Source organism: Cavia porcellus, unplaced genomic scaffold (assembly GCF_034190915.1).
Source record: "Cavia porcellus strain 051 isolate PalLab524CR breed Dunkin Hartley unplaced genomic scaffold, mCavPor4.1 scaffold_22, whole genome shotgun sequence".
In the NCBI taxonomy this organism is placed as follows: Eukaryota; Metazoa; Chordata; class Mammalia; order Rodentia; family Caviidae; genus Cavia; species Cavia porcellus.
Window position 1 is genome coordinate 55240469 of NW_026947505.1, and position 27469 is coordinate 55267937.

Consider the following 27469-nt stretch of genomic DNA (forward strand, 5'->3'; position numbering starts at 1 on the left):
GTAACATGAAATGCTTCCAAGTTTTGTGATGGCAAATATTTCCACTATAAAATCCATTCAACCTTTCAATATATTTGACAGTTCCAAAAGCAAAATAGTCTTTTAAAAATATTCTCAGCAAACTCTTAATTACCAAGGAACAAGAATGAAGAAAAACTAACATTAGCTTCTCAAACTTGTGAATTAGTCAAACTCTGAAAAATAGCTGCTAAAATAAGCATATACACACTTTTACAAATAGAAATAAAAGGATAAAATATCAAAATGTTAATAGTAGACTGGGAAGTACTGAAGTTCTACATTTCATGGTAGTTTTCTTTCTTAATTTAAAATATTGCTTTTATTATAAAATTTGCCTACGTGTGTTTACAGATCACAGAGATATGTAAAGATTAAAGAGTCCTCATTGAGTACAATATAAGAACCCTTAAAAGAATGGTGACCTGACAACTGTTTGCAGTCTCACTGTTTGAATGTTCGCTTTGTGTGCTTTGGTCCTGTGACCTGAAATACCATTTCTAAGATGATAGCGAGTAATCTATTAGCTGGTGATAGCTTACTGTTTTTTGTTTTTTGCTTTTCTGTAGTTCTGAATTACTTGTACCCTTACACTGTTTTGTGTTGTTCTGCTTTTTTTTTTTTTTCTCTTTTTCCTTTTAAATAAAATATTAAAAAAAAAAAAAAAAAAAAAAAAAAAAGGTGACCTGTTTCTAGGTCGTAGGACAGTACAATTCAAACCAGGTGAGAAGTGATGGTGGAAAACAATCACATTAATATTGGTTATATAAGGCCAAGAAAAGAACCAACAAACTCATCCTTTCTGAAGAGCAGACATCCTAAACAGCTACCTGCCAAGAGTCTTAGGTATCTTTCGTCTCTACAGCAAGAGCAAATCTTACCTGAGTGAATCTGTTAAGGAAAGACCTGGGCAATCCCTTTCTCCCACCTCCTTGTCTAAAAGGATTCTGACACCCAAAAATCTTCGTCTTTTCATGCTGTACTTGAAAGCTCATTCCTAACTCAGGCACATAGACTTCTCCTCGGTGGTCAAAACAAGCATTGAGTCCTTCCAGTACAGACTGAGAAGCCAGATTAAGCTATTTGAAGAAGAAAGTACATGTATTTGTTTCATGATATATTTTGCACAACTACAACAAAAATCAAAATAATAAAATGCAGCAAATTAAAAGTATTACCTTCACGAGTAGGAAGCTAACATAACATTGGTTCTAACCCACTATTTCTTAAGCCAAAGGACAATTTGATATGTATTCATCCTACGATCCTCTATGTCATTCAAAAGGTAAGACATTTTAGCTAACAGATCTGTATTTATGTATATGTCAATAGTTTATGTCAATATGTCAATAAAATGAGTAAACGTTCAGATGGAACTAAAAAGTTAGAATTTTCTTTAACACTGAACTGTATTCATTTACATGCACTTACTGACCCTACTTTGTAAATTCTAACAACTTAGCAATATAAATTTAACATTAACTATAGGTAACAAGTAGGACTTGATGCTCTTTATACACTCTCCTAACTCAAATACTGCACAAAATTTCCAAATGGGTTTCAAAGTCATGGTATAAACAAGATAAAGTACACATACACTATTACCTTTCACCATCAGTTTTGTAAACAAGAACAGTTAAAAGGAGTTCTTAAGCAAGAAATTAAAACTGAACGGAAGTCCTCAGATGCTGAGGTTTACAGCTCAGGAGTAAAACATGGGCAGTTTTTCAGTAACACACAGAAAATCAGTTGGGAAAATGTAAATTAAAAAAATACAATATCTAGACTATCCTCAATTAAGAATTTCAACTGTCATGTTTACATAAGCACTAAAAAGTAAAAATTCTGCCATATAGTCCAAACTAGAAAATTGCTCTTAAGTGTGTTGGAAACCCCAAGATGTTTTCTAGTAATTTACAGAACTGGATGCATTTTCACCAAATCTGAGTGTGGTCAGTAGCCTTCCACTTTAAAACTAAGCTTTCTCTTTTACCAGCCAATAAACGATATCTTTTTCAAAAAACATCTGGAAAACTCTCCTTTTTTATCTTCCCAACAAAAGCAGGCTCAGCAGATGGAATCTCATACCACTCTCTCTACTGTTTAGACCCAAGAGGGTATAATCTACTCAATCTGTTCAGTGCCCTCCGGAACACTTTGTTTATTCTTATCGTTTTGGCTCCAAAATACTCCTAGTCTTTCACTGTTTAATGTTAACACAAAACATCACAAACTGACTTGACTGCTTATATCCAGCTGCCTGCTAGACACAAAGATTTAGTATTAGCCAGCTTTTACGACATGCTCTTCTAATCAATAATTTATGTAATATGCACATGTAACACTAATCACTTGCTCCTGATTTTGTATGTCATTAAGCATATCCATTCTATCTCTCTGGAGCATTGACAAATATGAAGCAATTGACAAACATCTGAGATAAATACCAATATCAGTGTATCAAGCTTGAAGGCGTTAAGAATAAGCAAGCTAAAATGCTTTTTCTTTTTTTGGGGGGGGGGGGTCTTGAAAGACTGCTTTCAAAAGTAGGAGCATTTGCTGGTTATATGTAAAGGGTTTATGAATATGTGTCCTTCCAAGTGATCTTCTTAATTCTTAAAAGAGCCACAGGGGCCCTTTACAATAGTCTTGCCTTTACCAGTCATCACCATGCTTACTCACTAAAAAATGTCCTATAGCTAGGAAAAAACAGGAGTGCTTCTCATATACATGATCCCAGCCTGAGCCTGCTGCACAGGACACTTACCTCATCCAGCACAATCCAATGGCCTGCTTTCAAAGCTGCCAGCAAGGGTCCATCACGCCAGGCAAACTGTCCTCCCTTGCCACCCTCAACGGGTAGATCTGCACCAAAGAGGTCTGTGATGTCCTTTGAGAAGAATGAATGGGAAAAAGCTAATATTTTTTTAAACAATTTAAACTAGATACTAAGATCCTAAGTTTGAAGTGATAAATACTTTGGTCTTATGTCACCACTCTTCCTTCTACTATCCAAGATAGAACTAACTGTTTCTAACGCATTACCAGGAACCCAAATAAGCCCCATCCACTGTCTCATCACAAAGCTCCAAGTATCAGCACAAGCAGATGTGCACATCAACAGTTTTGTGTACTCAGAAATTAGTGAGCATTGAAACAAATCAAAAAAGAAACAAATAAATCAGTAACGATGCCCAGGCCCTGCTCCCAGACCTCAAATCAATTTGTCATCTGTCTCATATTTTTGTAAGATTGTCATTTTATCTCTACCAAATTTTCTAAGTGGTATTATAATAAATACCAACATAAATACTCTCTCAAAAGAGAATCAGAATAAAACATTAAATTAAAAGAAAATAACATAGGAACTTATTATTCATTAATGAATACAGAAGTAGAATCAGTTCAGAAGGTCATGCTGCTGTGGTCCTTACTGCTGTAAGACATATTTGGATACCGATAATGTTGTAACTATTTCTGATTAGCATACTATAGATAGAGACATTATTACCCATACAATTCCTATGAGTTATAATTGCACTCACCGCCTGCTCTGACAAGTTTATTCGAACAAGGGTGTTTCCTGAAGCCTTTGCTAAGGCTCCCACCAAACTCGTCTTGCCAACACCAGGAGAGCCCTCCAGAAGAATTGGTTTATTCAATTTGATAGCTCTTAAGAGTCTCTGGGCATTCATAGCTGTGGTGCCTGCACTGAGTGCATAGTCAGCAATATTACTCCTGTGCAGGACAGGTCCTTAAGTGAAAAAACAAAACAAAACAGAACAAAACAAAATAAAAAACAAAGCCACATATAAAGCTGAATGTATACAAATCCTACGTACAAGTTAAATCAACATTTTAAAAATTCACCCAGTAGGTCAGTGAAGTATCTGCAGTGAAAATATTAAGCTAACATTCAACATTACTTCACTTTTCAAATTTAAAACTCCCTTACAGAGAGAATCAATACCATACTATTTTCAAGCATGCTTAGTATAGACCTTCTCTCCATCTCTATATATATGTGCACATGTTTACACAGGTCTAGTTGGAAACACAGAACTCCTTTCACAACCTACACCTAGCATATTATGTGTACTTGTACAATTCACCTTTATAAATAACTATTTTTTATGTAATAATAAGTGTAATAACATGGTTCAAACATTTTTAGGCCATCAAAAGTATCTCACCTCTTAAACTTGTGCGACAGTCTTCTAGACAATAATGTTTGTAGAGATTCACACACTTATGCTATTGTTTTTTGGAAAAAGCTTTTAGTATAACAATTTGGGGACGGGGGGAAAGAAAACATGTTTCCTCATCCATGCAAGCAAAAGCAAGGACCAGCCAGTCCCAGGCCATTGGCATGAAGCCTCTACACAGGAGCAGTGAATATTATGACAATGGTGTAAGGAAGGGATCTAATAGTTATATCACGAATGCTCATTAGGGATGAAGAAAGCATGGTTAGCTAGGTATGGTGGCACACATCTCTAAACCAGCACTTGGAAGGCTGAGGCATGAGGCCAGAAGTTCAAGGCCAACCTGTGCTATACAGTGAGTTCAAGATTGCCTTAACTACATCACGAAACTATCTCAAAAACCCAAAACAATACTGAAAAAAAACAAGATCTCTGAGGTGACGTAAGAGGGCACTATTACATGGTCAGGCACCCAAGTTCAAATGCACCCAAGTTCACCCACCTCAATTAATGGCTATTATACCTCTGTGTATTTTAGGCACTAGATGATTATTAATGGAGAAAGGAAGGAAGAGAATAGAAAACAGATGACCCTGCTATAGAAGCAATAATGTGAGAAATTTACAGTGCCTCAGAAGATATGTATCTAAATTCCTCATTTAAATATTTGTAGAGGGCTTATGATAGAGTATTACCAAATACATGCAAAGCTCAGAGTTCAATCCCTACCACCATAAAAACATGAACGAAATGAATCAATCAATCAATCAATACACCAATGGTAGAAGCAACCTAGCTAGGAGAGACAGTATCAAAACTCTAATCTGTTGTCTCCTAGCCTAATGTATTTCCCATTTAATCACTCATTCTTCCAATTACTCAAACAACAGGTATTTTCTGAGTTATCAATGATGTTTGGGCTACATGATAGATGCCAGAAACAGGAAGTTGAGTGATACAATACCAGTCTTCAAGAGTTTACTATCCTGCTTTTCTAAGAGGCAATAAAGTTCTATGGTTAACATATATTATAGGCTGAACAGGCCTGTGTAGGCACTTCAGAATTTACTGACTTTGGTAGGTTTTATAACTTTACTAAGCTGTTTTGGTTATCAATTAATAAACATACATTTTCACAAGATAGCTCTTCACAAATTGAATATTTCCCATATTCTTACATTCTGGTTATATATTTACAATTATTCACATACATATGGTAAACAAAATCAAAATCTAAATTAGATACAAGTTCAAAGATAATCATGACCATAGCACTATTAAAAGTAAAAAAATCTATAATCTACAGCATAAGAATAAATAATTTTGAATCATTCTTACCCCTTGGTATAAAAAATGGATGAATCCCCCAAAGGTTATCAATCCCAGTGAATTCTTTGGCCTTGAGCCTATCATATATCTTCAATTCATTTTTCTGATATTCTGTAAGTCGAACTATCTTGGAAATTTTCTTTATTAGGAATTTCAGGCATTCTTCTCGAGCCAAAAGGGCTGTACCAAACCCAGAGGAAGTTACTCCTAAAAGAAAGAGAATCATTACATTAGGGAACAAACACAATACCAGACTCAAAAAACAGTCGAGCAGCTCTACAACTTGGGTAAAAGATGCCATAGCAGAATCATAGGTAAACACAATTGCCGATGTAAGCAGTCCCATGGAAGAAGTCTGACTTGTTGCCCGTTCCCAGTTTATGCATCATCAGTAAAGTAATTACTCAATGACAAATCAATTCAGAAAAAGGCTCAAAATGGCAATATAGAGCATTCTGGCCTACATTTCTAATCTTCGCAGCTGAAAAACTGAAATTTAAATACATAGTAAATTTTATCAAATTATAGTCAATTTAAAATCAAACAAACTAAAAGAATCCTGACCATTGGAGCAAGGTCATGGAGCAAAGTCATTTCAACAGTCTTTTTCCCATAGTCACTACTTCACTTTTATTATCTGGTCTACCTTTCAAAACTATCACCTCTTTCAAAGAATAAAAAGCAAAGGAAAGCTATTCTGGGTTTTAGAAATGTTTGAGTGATTCTAGAAAATACTCAGTTCAGAAGTCTAGGTTTATTCTTCTTCCCAGTCCACTCTACCCTCTACTCTTTTGTCCCTAACAGCTTACAGACAACGTACCTGAACCGATTCCATCTATGTACACCAAGCATGCAGCGTGGACAAAAGATGTCACAGTGGAGATGGCCTCTGGCTTTTTACCAGCAGTTTCCTTGCTCATTATGTTCATGAAGTTAACCCAGGCCAAGATATCTCTGATACTGACTACACATTTTCGGCCAAACTCCTGCTGGATCAACCAGTCAATGAAATCCAGCATCACCTCGGCTATATCAGCTCCTAAGATACAAACATGCATTTACTTCTTAAGGATATCCCAGAACATGATTTTGCTACCTAGCACCCACACATGGACAATAAGGAGTCTATGCTCCTTGGGTTATATGAAAAATTTTATGCGTAGGTATTAATATTGTTTGCTAAAGAAGGGGATTCATAGTTTTTAACGTATTCCTAGGGGATTCAGTCATGAGTAGCATCCCATCTCTATTAAAAAGAAAAACAAAACACAGAAAATACTGAGAATTATAACTTGCAAACTGTTCCTTAAAAAAAGAGTATATATTTTGTTAATCCTCTTGTCTCAGCCTCCCAAGTGCTGGGATCACAGGTATGTGGAAACATACCTGGCCAGATATTTTTTTTTACTACAGTGTGAAAGCCTTCACATTTTATAGAAACTGTACTTTGATTTCTGGTCTTAAAAAACTAGCCACATCCAGTTATGAAATTCTCACAATAGCAGACTGCAGCCAGGAGCTACATTTCCCACTTAACAGCTGGATTAGACTACATGGGGTAACCTACACTGACTGTGTTGCTAGTGCATGATCAGTGGGTTTGATGATGTCAATCCATTTTTGATTTACCTGTTATGGTTGTTACATGTCAACCAAAAGGCTCATGATACTGAAGGCTTCACAGCTGCTGATGGATTTTAGAGTAGGATCATTTGGGATCCTAAATGGACCATGAAGGCTCTAATTTCATCAAATGGATTCATCAACTGATAAGCTCAAAATCTGATGACTTTATCAGAGTGACAGTGGAATCAGAAAGACAGGTCTAGTTGAAGGGAGTGGCTCACTGGGGCATGATCTTGGCGGTTCTATCTGGTCATTCCTGGATTCTTTCTCTCGGGCTCTTTTTTCTTACTGTTTCATGACTGTCATTGTATTCTTCCCAACCTTAGACCCAAAGCAATGAAACCAGCCAACTAAGAAGTGAAAGTTCTGAAACCATGAGCCAAAATAACCTTTCCTCTTTAATGTTCACTTATGTCAGGTTTTTGCTACAGTGATGGAAAACTGACTAATAGACAACGTCACTGTAAGCTACGGCATATCTGTATTATAGTCACTATCAGTGGAGAACACTATACTTTTAGTTTAAGCATGCATGCATTTATTTCTTTATTACCCATGCATCAGTCTACAAATTAAGGAGCTTGAACAAATTTTATTTTGTGATTCAAGTTGAATGATCATTCTAATTATAATTTTTTGCATAGCAAAAGAAACCACTGAGAGAAGAGACAACCCACAGAATGGGAAAAACGTTTTAATAGCTACTCCTCAAAGGATTAGAATATGTAATATCAAACCCCCAAATTTAAAGCCACAATCCTAAAATAAATAGACATTTCTCAGATGAGAAGTACAAGCAGTAAATAAATATATGAAAAATGTTTAACATCACTGGTCTTTTGAGAATACAAATTGAAACAACACAGAGATTGCATTTCATTCCAGAAAGAATAGCACTCAACAAAAAAATCAACCAGGGCCAGAGATACAGCCCAGCAGTGCACCACCTGCCTGGCAAGTTCAAGCTCCTGCGTTTGATACCCAGCACCAAAAGGAGAAGAGGAGAGAAAGGAAGAGAAGACAGAGAGAGACAGAAGGAGAGATGAGAGAAGAGGGTGGGAAGGAGGGGAAGAAGAAGAGAGGGAGGCGAGAGAGGGAGAAGGAGAGACAGAGAGAAATCAAGCAATAACAAATGGTGGAGAGGCTACTGGGAAAAAGGAACTCTTTCTCCATTCCTGGTGGGAGTGTAAACTGGTACAAGTACTATGGAAACCAGCATGGAGATTTCTCAAATAATCAGAAGAGATTCCATTTGACCCAACTATTCCTCTTCTAGGTATCTTCCCCAAAGAGTTAAAAGCATCATATGATAGTGGTATATGCACACATATTTATAGTAGCACAATTTATAATAGCTAAATCTTGGAAACAGTCCATATGCTCATCAAAAGATGAATGGATAAAAGAAAATGTGGTATTTACACACAATGGAGTACTACTCTGCCATAAAGGATTCATCCAGCTTAAGACATTTCTAGGTAATTGGATGACTCTTGAGACCATACTTTCAAGTGAAATAAATTGGATATACATGTTTAAATACCACACTGGTAAATAAGGAACATAATGGAGGATAATATTGAGAAGTAGGAAGAACATGTTCAAATGAGAAGAAAACAAAGGAGGGAGATGGTAAGAAAAAGAATTAAATGTAAGAAACTCTGTATAAATGGTGAGGGGAAGAAGAACTGAAAAGGGGAAGGGAATGGGGAGAAAACAGAACTGAGATATCTTATGTACAGGTACAAATTCCCTATGATGAATATGATTGATATGTACAACAAATATATATTATTTTTAAAAATTAAAGACTTAAAAAAAGGAAAATGGCCCCCTAAAAATAATTATAATTTTTGTCTGGGAATAAAAAATTTCTCAAATTGCATATATACATTCAAAGCAATGTCAATGAAATTTACTAGAACTCTATCGAAAAGTAGGAATAACAAAGAATGCTTTAAAAAGAAAAAGAAGCAACAGCACAGCAACAAAACAGATTGTAAAGCAACAATCTTAGGGCTATACTAGGAATTAGTTAGAATACTAATTACAGGGGGGAAAAAATAGTCTCCACTTCCCCAAGCAAAAATGTCCACATTTTCCTCCAAGCTGCAGCTTTCTAACTCAGAGCTAAGGTCCATTAAGTTCATTCACTCTTGAGGACAAGACAGAAACTAGGCCAGTGCTCAAAACCACAGTGAGATTCTGAGGACAGATAGAAGCACAGAGCAGTGACACAGCAGAGAAAGCTATAGATGAGAAGCACGAAAGAGCCTAAGATGAGCAGCCTGGATTCACAGTCAACTCCCAGATGAGCTCTGATGGGTGAGCTTAAGGCATGACACGTTCCTCAAGCATCTTAGGGCTGACGGTGACATTTCTGGCTCTCTTTTAACAACAGAATATAGGTAGCCACCTTGACAGCAGTATTCTTGGAATAGCAGTAAAATACAAGCAAATTCCTGGAAACATTTTTCTACAGTCACTTTGTGATGAGGATCAGCTCTCCTGCAAAACATCCTACAATTTCATACGATCTTAGCTTGCAACAACATCTGAGTCTTATTCCTCAGCTATGTCCAGGTCACAATGATTGGTAGGTAAGCCAATCTCCCTGTGACTGCCAATTCGTAAAGCACAAGGTAATTTAGACAAAAGATCTCAAGAAAGCAAGACTCAAGCCCAAGAGGCCAAGTAGCACCAGGATCAAAGTGGTACTGACCAGGAGTGGTGGGTAAAAGAGATACAGTGTTTGCCCTACTTGGAAGCTGTTTATGGGGAACAGAAAGGTCTGAGCCAGATTCTTATTTCACCATTTGGGATGGGCATGTGTGTGAATGTTACACTGAGTCTTCCTGATCCGTTTCCAGATTATAAAACTGCTGAAAATTGGGACTGGGCATTTACTTCAGTGGCTTAAGTGCCCGCCTGGAAAGTGTGAGGCTGTGAGTCCAATCCCCAGTACCACAGAGAAAAATAAAACAACTGCTGAGAATTATTAAGCTGTATGTTCCTTACTCTCCATGCTCCAGCATCTCCAATGCCTCCAGAGCAGTGGTGGTGAACCTATGACACGCGTTTGTTTTTCTTTTAAGACAAAAGATGTCAATGTATGAGTTGTTTTTTTCTAAACTAAAACCTCAGTATTCAGGTTTAACTGCAGTGTTGGCACACTGCAATAAGTAAGTGGGTTGCACTTTGGGCACTTGGTTTGGTTTGGTTTGGTTTCTTTTAGGTACTCAGTTCTAAAAGGTTTGCCATCATTACTCTAGGGAAAAAGTGCTGCTTACACAGTCTGCAAAGTCTGGTGTCAAAGAGCTCCCTAATGACAAGCAGCAAGGGTCCAGAGAAAGTCCCCTGGGTTCCTATGCTTACTGGCCTACGCATTATTCACTCTGCTTAAGCAGGAAGCATACGGGTGATGGGAGAATGATGGCAGTGAAACAGCAGTCTAGAGTTTTACAGATTACTTCCAGATCCAGTCCCAATACAGAACCTAAAACCATATTTGTTCAACAATTACTGTTTACTTCTCCATTCACTTAATTCTCACAATAAACACCCAAAGAAAATAGCACACAACCAACTAACTCTGTGTTTGTGACTGTGGTCCCTGGACCACCTGTTATGGCACCATCAGGGAACTTCTTGGGCAAATTATTGATCCTCATCCCAAACACACAAAATCACAAACAATGCATATAAGGCCCAGTAAGCTCTATTTCAACAAGTGTTTGAGGTGAGTTTGACAGCCATAAGCTTAGGCAATTCTTTTGCCACTGGATAACTGTCATATTGGTGGGGACTAAGGAGAAAGTGCCCCATTTAACAAAACTTTAGCTCTTCAGAAGGTGGGAGTTCACCATATCAGAGGTCCCATATCAAGTATAGAACTTCTGATAGAAGAAAGTCCTCAGATGACTACCAAGTAAGTCTTTTCAGAAAACAATGCAAATGAGAATGGGTTCCATGTAGATTGTTCCTCACCCCCACCCAGCTAACCTACCAAGTTTTGAAACTATACTTTAGGACACTGTATAAAGTTGCACACATCAACAAATCTCAATCTCAAAGAAGCATATATATATATATATACATGCATATACATATATGTCAACCAATTTACACTTAGAAGAAGAATCATATAGTAAAAATTTTCTTACTGGATATTTTAAGAACTGCTAAATCTATAATGATTAGGTACACGTACCAACACCCCAAGATGAATGTAATCATTATATAATACCTCACTTAAAAAAAGAGAAAGAAAACAAATTGCACAATTTAGGTTGTAAATATAAAGACTTTTAAAATTCTGTTTGAAAATTTTTATAATAAAAGGAAAACTTCTGAATAAAATTTAGTGAAAGAATAATATATTAGTTGCTAAAAATTAAACAGGCAGTTTAATTCTATAAATCTTTCTCATGGTTGTAATGATCAAAATAGAAAGAAACTTTAATACCTAAAATATAAAGAACAGGCTAACATCGTATTTTCCTTGGATCTTTTCTGTTCCTACTGCTCTAACTTCTTTATCTAACTATTATACACACACTGCTAATGTCCTGCAATATACCGCTCATTTCCAATACACCTTGACCCATTACCATAAACTCACCTTTACAATCAGTTTTGCCTAGAGACAATCCTGGGCAAAGATTATGATTTATTATTTGAATTAAATCTTCACGTTTTGTGCTTTGAGGGCACCATATTTCTGTAAACCGGTTTCTTAAAGCAGGTGACAGCTGCAGGGAACACAAATTGTAATATGAACTTAAACTCTATAAAGAAAACTATAACATGAATCCTTTGGAAGAACACTAGCTATGAATTCAGCAAACAGAAGAAGCCTCTTATTTATCTCCAGTACTAGATACTTTGTCCTGGTTCTTTATAGATCTATTTCAGGACGCTCCATGACAGCATTCTCATTATTCTTTATTCATGTGAGACTAAGCATCAAGATCTTACACAGAGTAAGTAGACCAAGCAGCACTCCTGTCCCAGTCAAATGTAAACTCTTTTAGCAAAGTCTTTCTTTTTACGTTGCCTTTATACTCAATTACATAAACAACAATCTTCACATAGCAATTCTGAAGTACGTAGGAAAAAACCCAAAACTTTCATGTTGCTCAACACTCAAAAATCAGTAGCTTTCCTCTACACAAATAACCACTAACTAAGAGAAAAACAAGGGAAAAAATACCTTTTACGATAGCACCCAAAAAAAAAAAAAAAAGAAATACCTAGGAATTAATCCAACAAAGGTTGTAAAACACCTCTATTCTGAAAAGTACAGTACACTAAAAAAGGGGACTGAAGAGGATATTAGAAAACAGAAAGATACCACATGCTCTTGGGTAGGAAGAACCAGTACAGTGAAAATGGCCATACTTTCAAAACTGTTACACAGATTCAATCCAATCCCAATCAAAAGTCCAACAGTGTATCTCACAGAATTAGATAAAATAATCCTAAAATTGATCTGGAACCAGAAGAGATCTAGAATAGCAAAGGCATTCCTGGGCAACAAAAACAAGACAGGGATCATCACAATCCATAACTTGAAATTATACTATAAAACCTCTATGATAAAAACAGTGTGGTACTGGTCAAAAAAAAAAAAAACAGGCCTGATGATCAATGCAACAGATTTAGAAGATGCAGAAACAACTCTAAACACACTAAACCACTTTATCTTTGACAAAGGTGCCAAACACATTCACTAGAAGAAAAGATAGCCTCTTCAATAAATGGTGTTGGATACACTGGATATGCCAAAGATTAAAACTGGACTCATATCTTTCACCACATACCAGGCTAAAATAGAGATGGGTAAAAGATCTTAATATTAAAACAGAAACATTAAATCTGCTGGAAGACAGAGTAGATAAAACTCTTGAAGACACTGGTGTAGGCAAAGACTATGTACAAAACCCCAACTGCACAGCAAGTAATCACAAAGAATCAACAACTGGGGTCTCACCCTATTAAAAAAGTTTTGCACAGCAAGACAAACGACAACTCACAACATGGGAGAAAATATTTGCCAGCGATACCTCACACAAAGGTCAAGAACTCAAGGTCAAGTTACTCAAAAACATATGAGTAACTCAAATAAATCAGTGTTTCCAGATTTAAAGACCCAATCCAAAAATGGACACCTGAGATAAACACATACTTCTCAGATGAAGAAATAGGAATAGCAACTAAATATCTGAAAGTGTTCAACATCACGGGTCATTGGAGAGATGCAAATTAAAACACTGAGAGGGATTTAGCTCAGTGGCACAAGTACATGCCTGGCAAGCACAAGGTCACGAGTTTGATCTCCAATACCAAAAAACAAAACACAAAACAAAAACATCCTAAGACTCCAACTCATCCAAGAAAGAATGGCTATTATCAAGAAATCAACCAATTACAGATGCGGGAGGGGCTGTTGGGAAAAGGAAACCCTTTTCCACTCTTGGTAGGGGATGTAGACTGGTACAATCACTGTTCAAATCAGTGTGGAGATTCCTAAAAAAAGCTAAAACTAGGAGTCCCATTCAACCCAGCCAATTCCTTACTGGGCATCTTCCCAAAATTAAAAATGTCATACCACAGTAATATATGTGCACCAATGTTCATATCAGCACGTTTTGTAATAGCCAAATCTTGGAAACAACCTAAATGCCCATCAACTGAAGAATGGGTAAAAAAGATGTGGTATTTTTATACAATGGATTAATACTCAGCCATAAAGAAGAAAAAACTGGAGACTGACAGGTAAGTATGCAACTGGAAGACTATATTCATTAGTGAAATAAATAAAACACAGGTGTAAACATCATATTGCCTTATTACTGTGAGAAACTGAAAGCATGTATGTGTACGTGTATGTAGATGTATATGTACATAAAAAATAGTTAAGACAGTTATACTACTGATTTCTCTCAGTTCACTGTAGGGAAAAATTCATGCCACTAATGTTTGAACAATTGAATGCAGATGCCTTGTGCTCTGAATGAATGATCTGGGGATGACAATGCACAACATATGTACCATTGTTGCCCCAACTGATGTGTTTTGAAATTTTGCTGTAGTTTTTTTCTTCTTTTTTTTTCTCCTTGAAATAAAATAGATTTGGGAGGAAGAAAAAAAACCTAGAAAGCAAAACTTAAACTAACCTGACAGGCAAATTAACCACTTACACAATCTTAAAATCACATCTCTGTGGTACTCCCACTTATTAAGAAGCTAGCTTTTAATTTTGAGTCTGAAACTGACATATGTTAATGTCTGTTTTTTGGGGGGGAGTTTTGGGGTTTTTTTGGTACCGGGGTTCGAACTTACAACCTCACAATTGCCAGGTAGGCAGGCACTCAAACCTCTGAGCTAAATCCCCAACCCCTGAAACTAATGTATTTTATTCTCTTCAGGGCATTTCTTGAATTTCAAAGGTATCTTTTTTCAAATAATATCGAAGAAAACCTGGCCTAAACATCATGTTCACATTTTAGGCAGCCACCAACTTACCGAAATCTTACCTGTCTTCAAGATTAACCCATGTGTTTTTCTCATCATCCCTGAACTATATCACCACACTATCCTATTTCACTAACTTTAACAGACTGAAATCAGCATAATGCTGGCTTCTCCACTGAAAAGTTTTGCCAGCCTTAAAGCCACAGGGTTGTTAGCTCCTGGCTATCTCTGAACAGAAGGCGCTTGGTCAACAGTGACTTAGACAACGCTTAAGAGAACAGATATACTACCCATGCAACACCAAAAGTTTTCTGGCTGAGGCTTTTTGGTCATTCTAAATACCAATCATTAAACCAGGCTGATTTTAAGAATAAAGACTTCAAAAGCAGAGGTTTAACATGTCCCCACTGGCTTAAACCACGAGAGGTATACACATGACTGTCCCATCAGACAACCTGCACCAGTGATGGTAGAAGTGATACAGTCATGCATGGGACAGTACTACCAATGTTTCAGGCCACCCAGCAGTGAGATACATAAATTGTGGCACTGTCAGGAAGGTGCTAAACTGTAGTTCCAACTTTTCTTAACCATAGATAACAGTAAGTTTTATACACAGCTCTTGAGAACATCCTATTGAGTACTCTAAGCAAAGGGGTAAGGCTAAAAGAAACAGTAACATTTCAGGCACAAATACAAAGTGAGATGTCAAATAAGGAAATTTATGCATCAGCTTTTTCAATGTAATGATTCTAATAATTTTGGGGATTTTTATGTATTACCCAGTACTATATACTACATTTATGAATGTTTTATTAACATTTTATTTATTATTTATTTATTAACATTTTATTAACAGTTTATTACTGAGGCAAAAGCTAGAAAGAGGGGTGGGCCTGGTGGTTCACATTTATAAGGCCGCTGAAGCAAGAGAGCTCCCACAAGTTTGAAGTCAGCCTAAACTACAAAGTGAGACTCTGTCTCAAAAAAAAAGAAATAAATAAAAATACAGGTGTATTTTAGAAACTACAAAGAAATTATACTTCATAAAGCAATTTTACCTCTTTTTTTCCAAAGTCGCCACCAGGGTTCATGGTTGCTAAGATACGAAAATTTTTCCCAGCAGTCAATAATTCTACCTCATTATCCTTGTCCTCTGGGCTGCCTTTTTCAGCTAGTACTAGAGACTTTTCTACTTCAAGGACACTAGAAGAAAAATTGGGGAGAATTGGAAAGTGTTTATATGTTCTGCTTTACAGTCTTTGCCATTCTTGAAAAGAAAGTTATCTACTTCTCTTTTACCTTTGTTAATGGTTTCCTATCACAAATTTTAATGACTCACTCTCCCAGTTTCTGTGTAGTGGAGCATATTTCTGATCAAGAGAAAAATAACACTTTCCACACATGCCTTATTCAGCATTTCTCTTAATAACAGGTATCTGACATGCAAATGTTCCTGACAACATTGTTCATAATCACTCAAAAATACAAACAACTCAAGACCATTAAATAGTGCATAGATCAAACAAAATGTGGGATATCCACCACTATTAGAAATGAAAATGAGCCAGGAATATAGCACAGCAACACAGTGCCTGCCTGGCAACTGTGAGGTCCTTGGTTTGATTCCCAGCACTAAAAAAAGAAAAGAAAAAACTAATGATATATGCTGCAATATGAATCAATCTCAAAACACAGATATAAAGTGAGAGAAGAAACTTTTTATACAACTGACTCACAAAAGACTAATCTCTAGGCAAAGAAATCAGATTACGGTTGCATAGCAGGTGATAGTAACAGGACTTAAACATAATGTGCACAGGAATCCTACTAAATTAGGGGAATGTAAAATTGGATTATGATACTTGCAAAACTCAGTAAATTTACCATCACTGAAATAACAGTGATAGGCTATTGCTCACTTTGTTCTAAATGTATGTCCAAACATAGGAAACTTGAAGAACTGAAGATATTTTTATAGAAAACAATGTAAAACTAAATGAGGGGCTGGGGATTTAGCTCAGCGGCATAAGCGCCTGCCTTGCAAGCAGGCAGTCATGAGTTCGATCCCCGGTACCGATAAAAATGAAAAAACACAAAAAAAGAAAAAAGAAAACAATATAAAACTAAATAATTAGGTCTGAGGCCCAAAACTTGCACTTATAAATTCATTTTTCCAAGACTTTTAACAAATTTCACAATGATTTCTTTTTCCATAACTGTACTGTTCTCTCTGTGCTCCTCTTAGCTTTACTGCTGCTATCACTAACATCCTTTGGAAAGTTACCATATTTTATGCAAATAAAATAAAAAATAATATTAGTTAGAGATACTGAGAGGACTTATAACCATAAGACCTAGGAGTATGATGCTACTTCTTTTACAACATTAAGAAAGTATGTATATATATTGCCTTAAAATAAATAACCTTATCTAAGATTCATTTATTTTAATACTGCATACCATTGTCCCATCCTTCTGGTTACTGAAAGAAAGTTAAACAATGAAGGCTAGATTTCTTAAAGAGACTTGAGTGCTAAAGCAAAACACTATGACTCATCAATTTTCTAAACAATGATTTTGCACTAGGGCCAAGGATATACCTCGGTGGCATGGTGCCTGCCTGGCAAGCATGAAGTCTTTTGAGTTTGATTTCTGGTTCTGAGGGGGTAGGGGGATTTACTTTGCATCCATGAGTACTGACCAGCTATAAAAACCAGCCAATGAAAAGATCACACATAGAGCAAGTCTCTTCCACATGTACCTGTTGAGTCTTTCCAGGACGGAGTCATCAGCCAATGAGATCTCATCCAAAAGGAAAAAGCTGTCCTCTTTCATGGCAAGAACCAGAGGCCCATCGTGCCACTCAAAGAGTCTTGATGTGTTCATTTCTTCCTATAATTGGCAAATAAGTGGGGAGAATCAACAAGTAAGTGGCTTCAGAAGACAATGTACACACAGCTATCTGTTACCTGGCTGGGATGAAATGCTCACTCTCCAAGAAGAAAATGGACGGACAAAAACTAAGAACCAAGCCCCTTACAAATACCAATAAAAATCTCAAGGAATACCAAATCTATCCCAAAAAATGTATACACACTTCAGTCATCTGCTATACTAATAAATGTCTGCAAGTTAATGGCCAACACTTTGAGCATCACCTATAATTAATCTCATAATGTCTCAACAAATTTAGTATTAAAATAATTATACAAGTTTTCATGATGTATATGTGTGTGTGTATATATATATATATATACACACACATACATGTATGTATGTATATATATTTGTGTGTGTGTGTGTGTGTGTGTGTGTGTGTGTGTGTGTGTGTGTGTATGGCAGTAGACTGTGTATGTACTGTACTTACCAAGATAGAATTTGGGTACTGAAATCCATACCCACTTCATGTAATGGTACCAGACATTCTTTGTATATATCAAGCAGACAAACCTTATCACTTGGCTTCTGTCTCACTGGCCGGAGTCCTCCCAGGAAGTCTGATGTCTCCATGTTTAAGTGGCAGTTGACCGAGTATAATTTCTGATTTGCTAAGGCTGCAAATATCTGGCAAATTGTAGTTTTCCCACACCTATTAAAAATATATACCAGATTAACAAGATGTATGGTTCCAAATACATATTCACAAACACCCACCAAGGCAAAAGCGGGTGACCATGGTGAGCAGCTCACTGTGGTAGCAGGCTGCGCTAGCCAAGGCAGGATATCTGTGCCTCGCGCTCACGGTGCCCTTCTGCAAAACACTAATGTCCCCCATATTCTTCACTCCCATACTGAACAAATTCCATTCTTCCGTACTTGTACCACCCAAGGAAAGAAAGCAGTGAGAGAAAGAAATCTATTCCTTAAAGACTTTCATAAGAAACTACTTTCTCTGTTCTCCTTCCACACACACCTAACAACCCCGAGAGACACTGATAACATTTTCAAAAATAGTCTGAAGGTAAAGGAAAGGAAACAACAGACTCTGCCTCTAAGATAAAAAACGGGAGAAAATGAAATCACGTGTTTCACAATGAGTCATTCAGGGGTAACTCAAGTAATCATAATGGAACCAAAGAGATCTATTGCTAAAAACTTTACCCAGTGTCTCCAACCAGCAGCACTGGTTCACCAAATTCCAATGCCCTTCCCACCAGGATTGCCAGTCTTCGCATGCCCTCAGTCCACACGACATGGCTGAAGTTGCCAGACTCTAATGCAGACATCTGGGTAGATAATTTACCTATCCAAGATAAAATACTATTTAGATTCCAACAGTACAACTTGACATATATTCCTCTGGTGTTTTTGGTCCACTCACCCAGCAATTGTAGGACATTTTCTTTAGAGAAAAGATACTGAGGACACAATTTTTTCTTGAAATGTTTTTCAAGGACTTCTTGAATCACATCAATCTCTTCTTGCTTCCGGACTCGGCCTGCCAGAAGCATAAAACCTAAGGATTGAAAAAACAGAACCATCAAATGTACGATGGTAATATTAAAGTAGGCTGCAAACATGAAGCAGCAACAACTGTCACACGCTCCTGGACAGGAAATCTTAGGAACCACTTTGTAAAACTGGGAGAGTCTACTTCAGCCTAAGCAATGTGACCTATAGGAGCCAAAACACAAAACTAACACGTGTGCTTCAAGAGATATATACCCCTGTATGTTCAGAGCACGTTTATACATAACAACTAAAAACTTAAATGATTCAAATAATTATGAACAAGAGAATGGATAAACTATTATCGTATATGATGGGTAACCACATAACAAAAATACCAACAAACATTACAAGCTGAATGTCACATCAGCTTGAGTGATAAAAGCATATCCCAAAGAATATATATTGTATGATTCCTTTTAAATGAATCTTATCCACAAACAAAATCAATCAGTTGTAACACAAGTCAGAGTGGTGGTTATATCCATTCATAAGAGACCAGAAGAAACAGTCTCAGATTTAGAAATACTCTAAATTTCAGTGGAGGTGGTATTTAACATGAAATATACATAGAAAAAATGCCTTATTATATATTGTATTCCAATACTAAGTTTTAAAACTTGTTTTTTCTTCTCTACTTTTTACCAGTAAAGAGGAGAAAATAAAAGAGCAGAGGATGGAACCTAGTGGTAGAGAACAGACAAGGGTTAGAGGTTCAATCACCAGAAAGGAAAACCAGTTTTTTTAAAAAAGAGGGAGAAAATTTTGTTTAAAAAGAGAGAAAAAATAAAATGTTGAGGGACTGGTTTTATTTATTCACCTTATTAAAATACTCCATTAATGATTCATCTGATATTTCAAATAAGAATATTTTAAAATGTTTTCTATACTATTAATGGAGAATAACATATAAATTATTCCCATGAATTAAACCAAAATGACCAAACCTGAGTTTGGACTATCTGTGGTCACATATTACAGATTAATAACGAATCAAGATACCAATAACCACCTGCCTGAACTCCCAAAGAGGCAATGGCCACACTGAGACTGCTACAAACCAACACCTGAAGCAAAGAGTATAAAACTGATGTACAGCTGCACAAGCACCTGCAAGAATGAGGTCCCTCACAAAAGTAAAGAAGAACCAACGGAGGCAGGGTACTTCTAGAATACCTAGGAAAATACGTCTGTCAATCAAAATTTGGGTGAGATTTGTTTTAACAGAAAGTATGACATTTAACATAACTTTATACTTTGAAAACACACCATCATTGGCTAAATGCTGCAGCCAATCATACTCCTTCTCAGTCTGCTCTGTCAGTCTGTACCGTTCAGCCCATCGGAATAGATCCCGAAGAGTGATAAAGCCCTGCTTTCCAGCAAACACTGAAGAACTTCTGCGGTAGGACTATATTGAAGTAGAAAATCAAATGAGAAAGGGCACTAGTTATGCTTAATACCAGCATGTTATAAAACTTATATAAAGTTTCTAACAAATTTAAGCATCCAATAAAATTCCACTCTACTGAATACATTTAGCAGAAACACTATAATCATGTGAAGGAAAATATTTAAATTCATATAATGAATACGAGTAAGAGAATTTCAAAATACACACCTGCCTGGCAAGTGCAAGGTCGTGAGTTCAAAACCTGATATTCGTGAGATAGAAAAGGTAAACAATAATATGTATGCCCTCAAAGATCTAAGATTAGTTCCTCAATATGGGACCACAACGCCAAGAGAATTAAACCTTTTCCCTCCTGGAAAGAAATTTAACCATGTATATTTTCTGACAAAGAGTACTAACTATAAAATGTCTCTTAAAAAAAAAAAAAGGAATTGGGTGCGTGGTATAGAACTATAAATTTGGATACTTAAAATACCAAATTTGGAATAAAACTATAGATTTGAAATTGACAGGGAGAACCACAAGAAAGAGATTCTTTGTTGTGTTCATTCAAATTGCACAAATATGGAAATAACTAACATTCATTTAAAATGTAAAAATTGTGCCTTGCATATGTTAAATTTTATCCTATACAAAATACTCCAAACTATACACAAATAGAGAACTGTCATCATATATAAATATCAGATAAAATTTTTATGATGTCAACTGCTGAACAAAAGAATCAAAAACTAGGAAATACAGTTCAGTAGTAGAGCACATGCTTAGCATGTCCAACGACATAGGCTCATTCATCAAAAACATGAAAGAAAAAACAAAAATTGGGTAGAAATAGAATGTACTTTAAAACTAAGCCTCTCGGTCAAGTGTGGTGGCACACACTTGTTAGCTCAGTACTCAGGAGACTGTTCCAAGGCCATGCTGGGCTGTATAATCAGTTCAGTTTCAACCTTAAATACATACATAGTTAGACCCTGTCTCAAAAAGCTAAAAGGAAGTCACTGTTGGTGGACACACCTGAAATCCCAGCACTCAGGAGGCTGAGGCAGAAGGATTGCCATGAATTCAATGCCAGCCTGAACTACACAAGACCCTATCTTAAAATTAAAAAAAAAAAGATCCCACTTATTCTATAAAAATAAATGGAAGAATTAATTTTTTACCCAAATAAGCTATACAATTTTCATCACCAAATCTAATCAACACATTCCATCTGAAACTATGGAAGAAACGTATAAAATACCTGAAGATCCAGCATGACTTTAACCAATTTGGTGCAATAGGAGGGTGGCAAACTACACCGTTTGTGCAAAATTGTTTCCAGCTCAGGGCTAGGCAGTTCATCAAAGTGCAGTTCCACAAACCTATTCCTGAAGGCTCTAGAAAGCACCTAGGAAATGTATAGAACAATACAATGAAGATGAACTTCTGTGTAATTCCTAAATTAGAGTATCTGTTGTTCCCCACAAAATGAAAAACTCAACAGGTAAAAATGTCTCATTTCTGTCAAAAAGGATTCATTTGATACAGTAGTGAACAGAAGAGGGGGGCTGAGATATATACCTTTCTGCCTCCATAAAGCCCTGGGGGGTTTTGGGTGGCAAAAAGCATAAACCGAGGGTGAGCTTTAACAACTTCTTGTGTTTCTGTTATGAGTAATTCACGGTTATCATCTAACAGTCTGTTCAGGGCCTCTAACACATCCGTAGGAGCCAAATTTAATTCATCTAAGATAATCCAGTAGCCTTTTCTCATAGCATCAATAAGAACACCTAGAAGGCAATGAACACCGAGAATTAGTATATAAATCATTCTGATGTTTTAAAATGTATACACAAGCCAGCAAATCCTAGACCACTAAATTTCAAAGCAAGTTAATCTCCCTTACCAACTTGTGACACTACACATTGAGAAAGCACAATTACCAATTAAAAGTCTTTTTACATGCAGAGGAAGAGCCAGAGCTTATCAGTATCTATTCCAACATAATTTTTCCTTGCAGCTGAATTTCAGTAAATCATCAAATGTTCTAACCTAGTCCAACTTCCCTAAGTCTCACTCCATTCTTTGAATTTCTAGAAAAATCAAACAGTAGTTCAAATGCTTTCTTCAAAATCTAGCCACCGTCCTATACAGAATGGTGGCAAGATATTAGTAGGATCCAAAAGAAACTAGTCCCTCATAACTATCACCCGCACCTGTAATTCAGAGGCAGAGGACAATGAGTCCAATTTAAAAAGAAGGAAAACTATTACTTAGGGAATAAGATCTAAAAGCGAACTCTACCTTCTTTGAAGACAAGCTTCCCTGAGGCGTCAGATGTGTAACAACCAATGTACTCCTGAATATCCGTGTGTTCATGATTGTTTATACGCACACAGTAGTTGCCAGTAGCTGCGGCCAGCCACCGGATTAGGCTTGTTTTACCAACTGATGTCTCTCCTTGAATAAGCACTGGATAAGTTCTGAAAAATATCAGACAATAAAGTAATTGAGAAGGTGAGAGGACAGTGGTGGGGAAGGGACAAGAGAAGAAGAAAAAGAAAAAGAAACCAGAATTCCTATTAGTAGTGCTAAAAAGAATAAAGGGGAGCTGAGACAGGAGGACTGCAAATTCAGAGTCTGGACAACTTTACCAGACCTAGTTTCAAAATAAAAAAAGAGCTGGGATATATAGCTCAGCACAAACACCCTAGGCCCTATCCCCATTACTACACCAACAAAAACAAATTATAAAGAATGCTTATTTACATCACTTAATAACATCATAAAAGAGTTTTTTGGATGGGGTTGGGAGCAGGGTTTCACTATTAGCACAGACTGGCTTTGAACTTGCAGTCTTCCTGCTCCAGCCTCTTAAGTACATAGAATTACAGACACATGCCACGATGACTAGCTGAAAAGATCACTGAGAAGTTTGCATGTAAAAATTGATCCTCAGTAAAATACTAAAGAATTGGGGTAAAGTAGGGTAAAGGGGACTAAAGTACAAGGACTTAAAGACTATAATAAGAGAAAGAGGGGCGAAGGGGAAAGGGAAGGGGAAGTGAAAACAAAACTGGGCATGGTAATATAAGTCTAGAACACCAGCCATTAGTGAACTCAAAGAAGATCCTTTCAGTGGCACAAGCTCTTGCCTGGCAAATGCAAGGTCATAAGTTCAATCCCCAATACCAAAGAAAGAAAGAGGATCCTATGTTCAAGGAAACAATTCCAACTTTTCTGGCACTACTTGTTAAAAAACACACAAGGCGGAAATGTCTATTACTTAAGTTAACAATGGGTAGTAAGTACTCATCAGTAAAATATCAAAAAAAAACTTTAAAGAAATCATACATAGACTATATAATCCATACTGCTCCCCCTGAAATGTACAACTAGAACAATGCTTCACACCAGGGAATGGGAGGGAAGAATCATAGTACTGATTTTATAAAGTAGTAATTCACTTTGTCAGTGAGTAGCAATGAAACACTTTCAAAGTTACACATGGCAAATGAAGTAACATCAGTACATATATACAAGGCAATTAAATAACATCAGTGCATATGCTTATAAAAATGTCACAGCAATGAGAGAAAAGGCTCACATACCCTGCAGAAACCACTCGGACTATATCTCTCAGGTTCAGCTTGACGGAAGATGTCAGAACGTAGGTCTCATCTATTGTAGGCTCTTTATCTCCCACAGAAATCCAGTAGCCTTCAACCTGGATAAGCCGACCTCCTTTTGGCTCCGGAATAGGCTAAAAGATGGAAAAATGTTGAGAAATGACCAACAGTCTCAAGACAATTGTCATTTTCCTCCAAAGATGGAAGTAAAGAAAGAAAAGAAACTGTTACCAAGAATGATACCTGGTTCTGAGTACTCCTAACTTTAAAACCCACAAACAAAGTATGAACACAGAATTGCTTTAAGAAATGAAAACAAAATGTTGCCATACATTGGTTTTAAAACTGCTGTAGCAACAAGGAAGTATGGAATAAAACAATCAAAGTAATTTTCTAAACTGGGCTACTAGTACACGCCTGTCATTGCAGCACTCGAAGGGCTGCTGTGAGGCTGAGGCCAGTCCAGGATACACAGTGAGATAAGGCCAGCCCGAATATATAGCAAGACTATGTCTCAAAAAGACTATGTCAAACAAGTCGAAAACGAACATACCTGTTTTAGCAGACTTTTGACATTACCAGAAATGATGTGCTGACAAATGAGCTTCTGAACAATTGGGTGTGATGTTCTGTTAAGCTGTGTTAAGAAACCCAAACAAAAGCCCTAGAGAACAAACATAAACATGTGTAAGACAAAGTGCCCCTCTGGAGTAATGCCCAACTGATTGCAAGAATAAAACACAAGCTTTTTGGGTGCTAGTAATTCCCAGAACAATGTTAATATAGTTAAACTTTGGGGGGGGGGGGACGACAACACCCAACCTCTAGAATGAAGTGTGCTGGGTTAATCTGACTAAAGCATAGAAAAATCTAGCAACTATTCCAACTCCTTCCTTCCCATGGTGCCCATCTGCCCAGCTCCTAAATTATATTTTAGGAAGACCTCATAGAGTGAGCGCTGGATATTATTGCATGGATTGGAAGCTGCAAATCGCAAGGCCCTGCAGAGAGTCCGAAGGCTGTAATGAGGTCTGTGGCCAGTCCCATCCACCAGTTTGGTGCCAGATTCTTTCCGCAAAGCTGTGTAGAAGCTACAAAGAGAATAAAGTTTAGACAACTTTAATAACTAAATTATTATTGTTTTCACTTCTCTACACAGACCAAAAGTCATCTGTATAGAGCACAAATGAACAGACTTATAAACCACCTCAATACATCAAACCTTCTCAATCTTTCATTTCTTAATTTTTGGCAGTGTTGGGTACTGAAACCAAAGCTTTGCACACACTAGGCAAGCATTCTAAAAATTCTTCAAACAACATACAAGTTTTCTAGCACACATGGACCAGTGGAATACAAACAAAACTTTTGTTTCTTAAAGCAGAACAGAAGACTCTTAGCAAGAGTATACTAATGCCAAGCCCAGTTTTACAGCTGACTGAAACATGGAGAAGAAATGAAGTCCTTATAAAATCTACAGTGGTTATGTGGACTCACACAAAAAAGAGGGCATCATGCTTTCAAAGGCCAATGGTATAGGTACACTTAGCAATGAGATACAATGAACAATGGAATATAAATTATCCTTATCACACTTTACAAGTACAGATGGTGACAAGATCCAGGAGGTTACATACTAAAACACAGATCAAATATAACCAAGTATGTGTCACATATGATATTAGTCCCTGTCACCGATGAGATTTCCCCTGCCTCTCTGCAATCTAGCATGATTTTTCTTTGAATAAATGTCTCCATTTAATAAAGGTTATTTTCACTTGGAGCATTAAGGCTCCAGGTGAAGAGCCAAATTTTGTCATTATTTATAGTATGTCCCCCAAATGAATGCAGATATCTTGTGCTTTGGATGTATGATTTGAGGATAACAACACACAACGTATATAATATTGCTGCCTCCTGAATGATGTGCTTGAATTTTGTTTTAGCTTTTTTTTTTTTTCTTTTTATACTTGAACAAAATGGATTGTATATATATAGCATGCCCCCAGTGCTGGGATATTCAATAAATTCTTCTTCTTTAAAAAACCACAATGGGGGCTGGAGGTTTAGCTCAGTGGCATAAGCGCCTGCCTTGCAAGCAGTCGTGAGTTCAATCCCCGGTACCGATAAAAAAGGAAAAAGACAAAAAACAAAAACACAATGATGGAGCAGGGTTTAGTTCAGTGGCGTAAGTGCCTGCCAGGTAAGGGCGAGATCATGAGTTCAATTCCTGGTACCAAAACAAAACAAACGAACGAACAAATCAAAAAATGGTAACTAAAACATTATTGATCACATTTCTACCGTTCTACATGGTGTATTTCTTTCTCAAGGACAGAGAGACAGCTAAGTGATTTGCTCAAAGACATGATTAGCTTCCAGAGTTAGTGTTAGCATTCAACTGTCTGACACAAAACAAGACTCCATTAATCCCAAACTCAATTCAATCAATTTTCTTGATCTTCCATGCTCTCGTAGACTGTGAGTAGTAAAGAAATTTAATCAAGTCAGATGAGGGGGGGCAGCACTGGGACTGAATTCCAGGCCTCTGCACTGAGCTATATTTCTAGTATTTTTTTTTTTTTAATTTTGATACAGGATCTTGCTAAATAAATAACTGCCCAGACTGGGCTTGAACTCAAAATCCTCCCACCTTAGATTCCCAGCGGTCCTATACACACACGCACCACAATTTCCAGCTCCAAGCCACTTATATCTCATCTAGGAATTTAAATTCTTAGCTATCAATACACAGGTAACTAGAAAAATATTGTCAAATCATCATATATTCTCATAGCTGGTGGTTCTTAGCTCTCTACAGTTTCCTTAAAAAAACCTAAGAATATTCACAGAAGATTCCAAGTTTAAAACTAACCTAACTAATAATCTTTTCATGAGTCTTCTCCAGGTAAAAGCAAAAATAAAGAAAACAAGTGGATATGAGTCAACATGGAACACACTGCTATGCTCAGAGACAAAGTAAATAAAGATAAGCTAAAGAGAACCTACCTTATGATTCCTTGTACTGTAGTCTTATTTATACTCATTCGTTTCAGATAGTCCACAATAAGAATTTGCAGGTCTTCTTTACTTCCCAATTCTTCTACATAAAGTTCTGTGAACCTGTAAAACAATTACTACATAATAACTAATTTTCAGGAAATTAATGCAGTCATGCTGACAAGATAAAAAATACAAAACTACACTTCCGGGAGAACATGGCGGACAGATAACAGCAACTACCGGAGGCTCTCTGAAAGACTCGGCTCAGAAGCCAGGAATGGTGCGGACTAAGGAGACATAAGCAGGTGGAGATATGCTCTGCTGACTCAGGAACG

At 36.8% G+C, this 27469-nt stretch overlaps 1 protein-coding gene across 6 annotated transcripts in view; it reads right to left on the bottom strand.

Moving 5' to 3' along the window:
* The window catches only part of Mdn1 (midasin AAA ATPase 1), a 160380-nt gene that overhangs the window by 77971 nt on the left and 54940 nt on the right, over positions 1-27469 (bottom strand). For all 6 annotated transcript variants that reach the window (XM_063233223.1, XM_063233222.1, XM_063233220.1 and 3 more), the window contains 19 exons: positions 27141-27254; positions 25075-25222; positions 24685-24795; positions 24114-24265; positions 22807-22985; positions 22084-22292; positions 21764-21910; positions 20376-20517; positions 18979-19113; positions 18759-18900; positions 18108-18246; positions 17419-17549; positions 15716-15860; positions 11800-11929; positions 6373-6591; positions 5562-5759; positions 3564-3772; positions 2786-2908; positions 900-1097 (listed from right to left, as the gene is read on the bottom strand). In XM_063233223.1, coding sequence (XP_063089293.1) covers positions 900-1097; positions 2786-2908; positions 3564-3772; positions 5562-5759; positions 6373-6591; positions 11800-11929; positions 15716-15860; positions 17419-17549; positions 18108-18246; positions 18759-18900; positions 18979-19113; positions 20376-20517; positions 21764-21910; positions 22084-22292; positions 22807-22985; positions 24114-24265; positions 24685-24795; positions 25075-25222; positions 27141-27254 — 2971 coding nt within the window. The remainder of the gene's footprint in view (positions 1-899; positions 1098-2785; positions 2909-3563; positions 3773-5561; positions 5760-6372; positions 6592-11799; positions 11930-15715; positions 15861-17418; positions 17550-18107; positions 18247-18758; positions 18901-18978; positions 19114-20375; positions 20518-21763; positions 21911-22083; positions 22293-22806; positions 22986-24113; positions 24266-24684; positions 24796-25074; positions 25223-27140; positions 27255-27469) is intronic.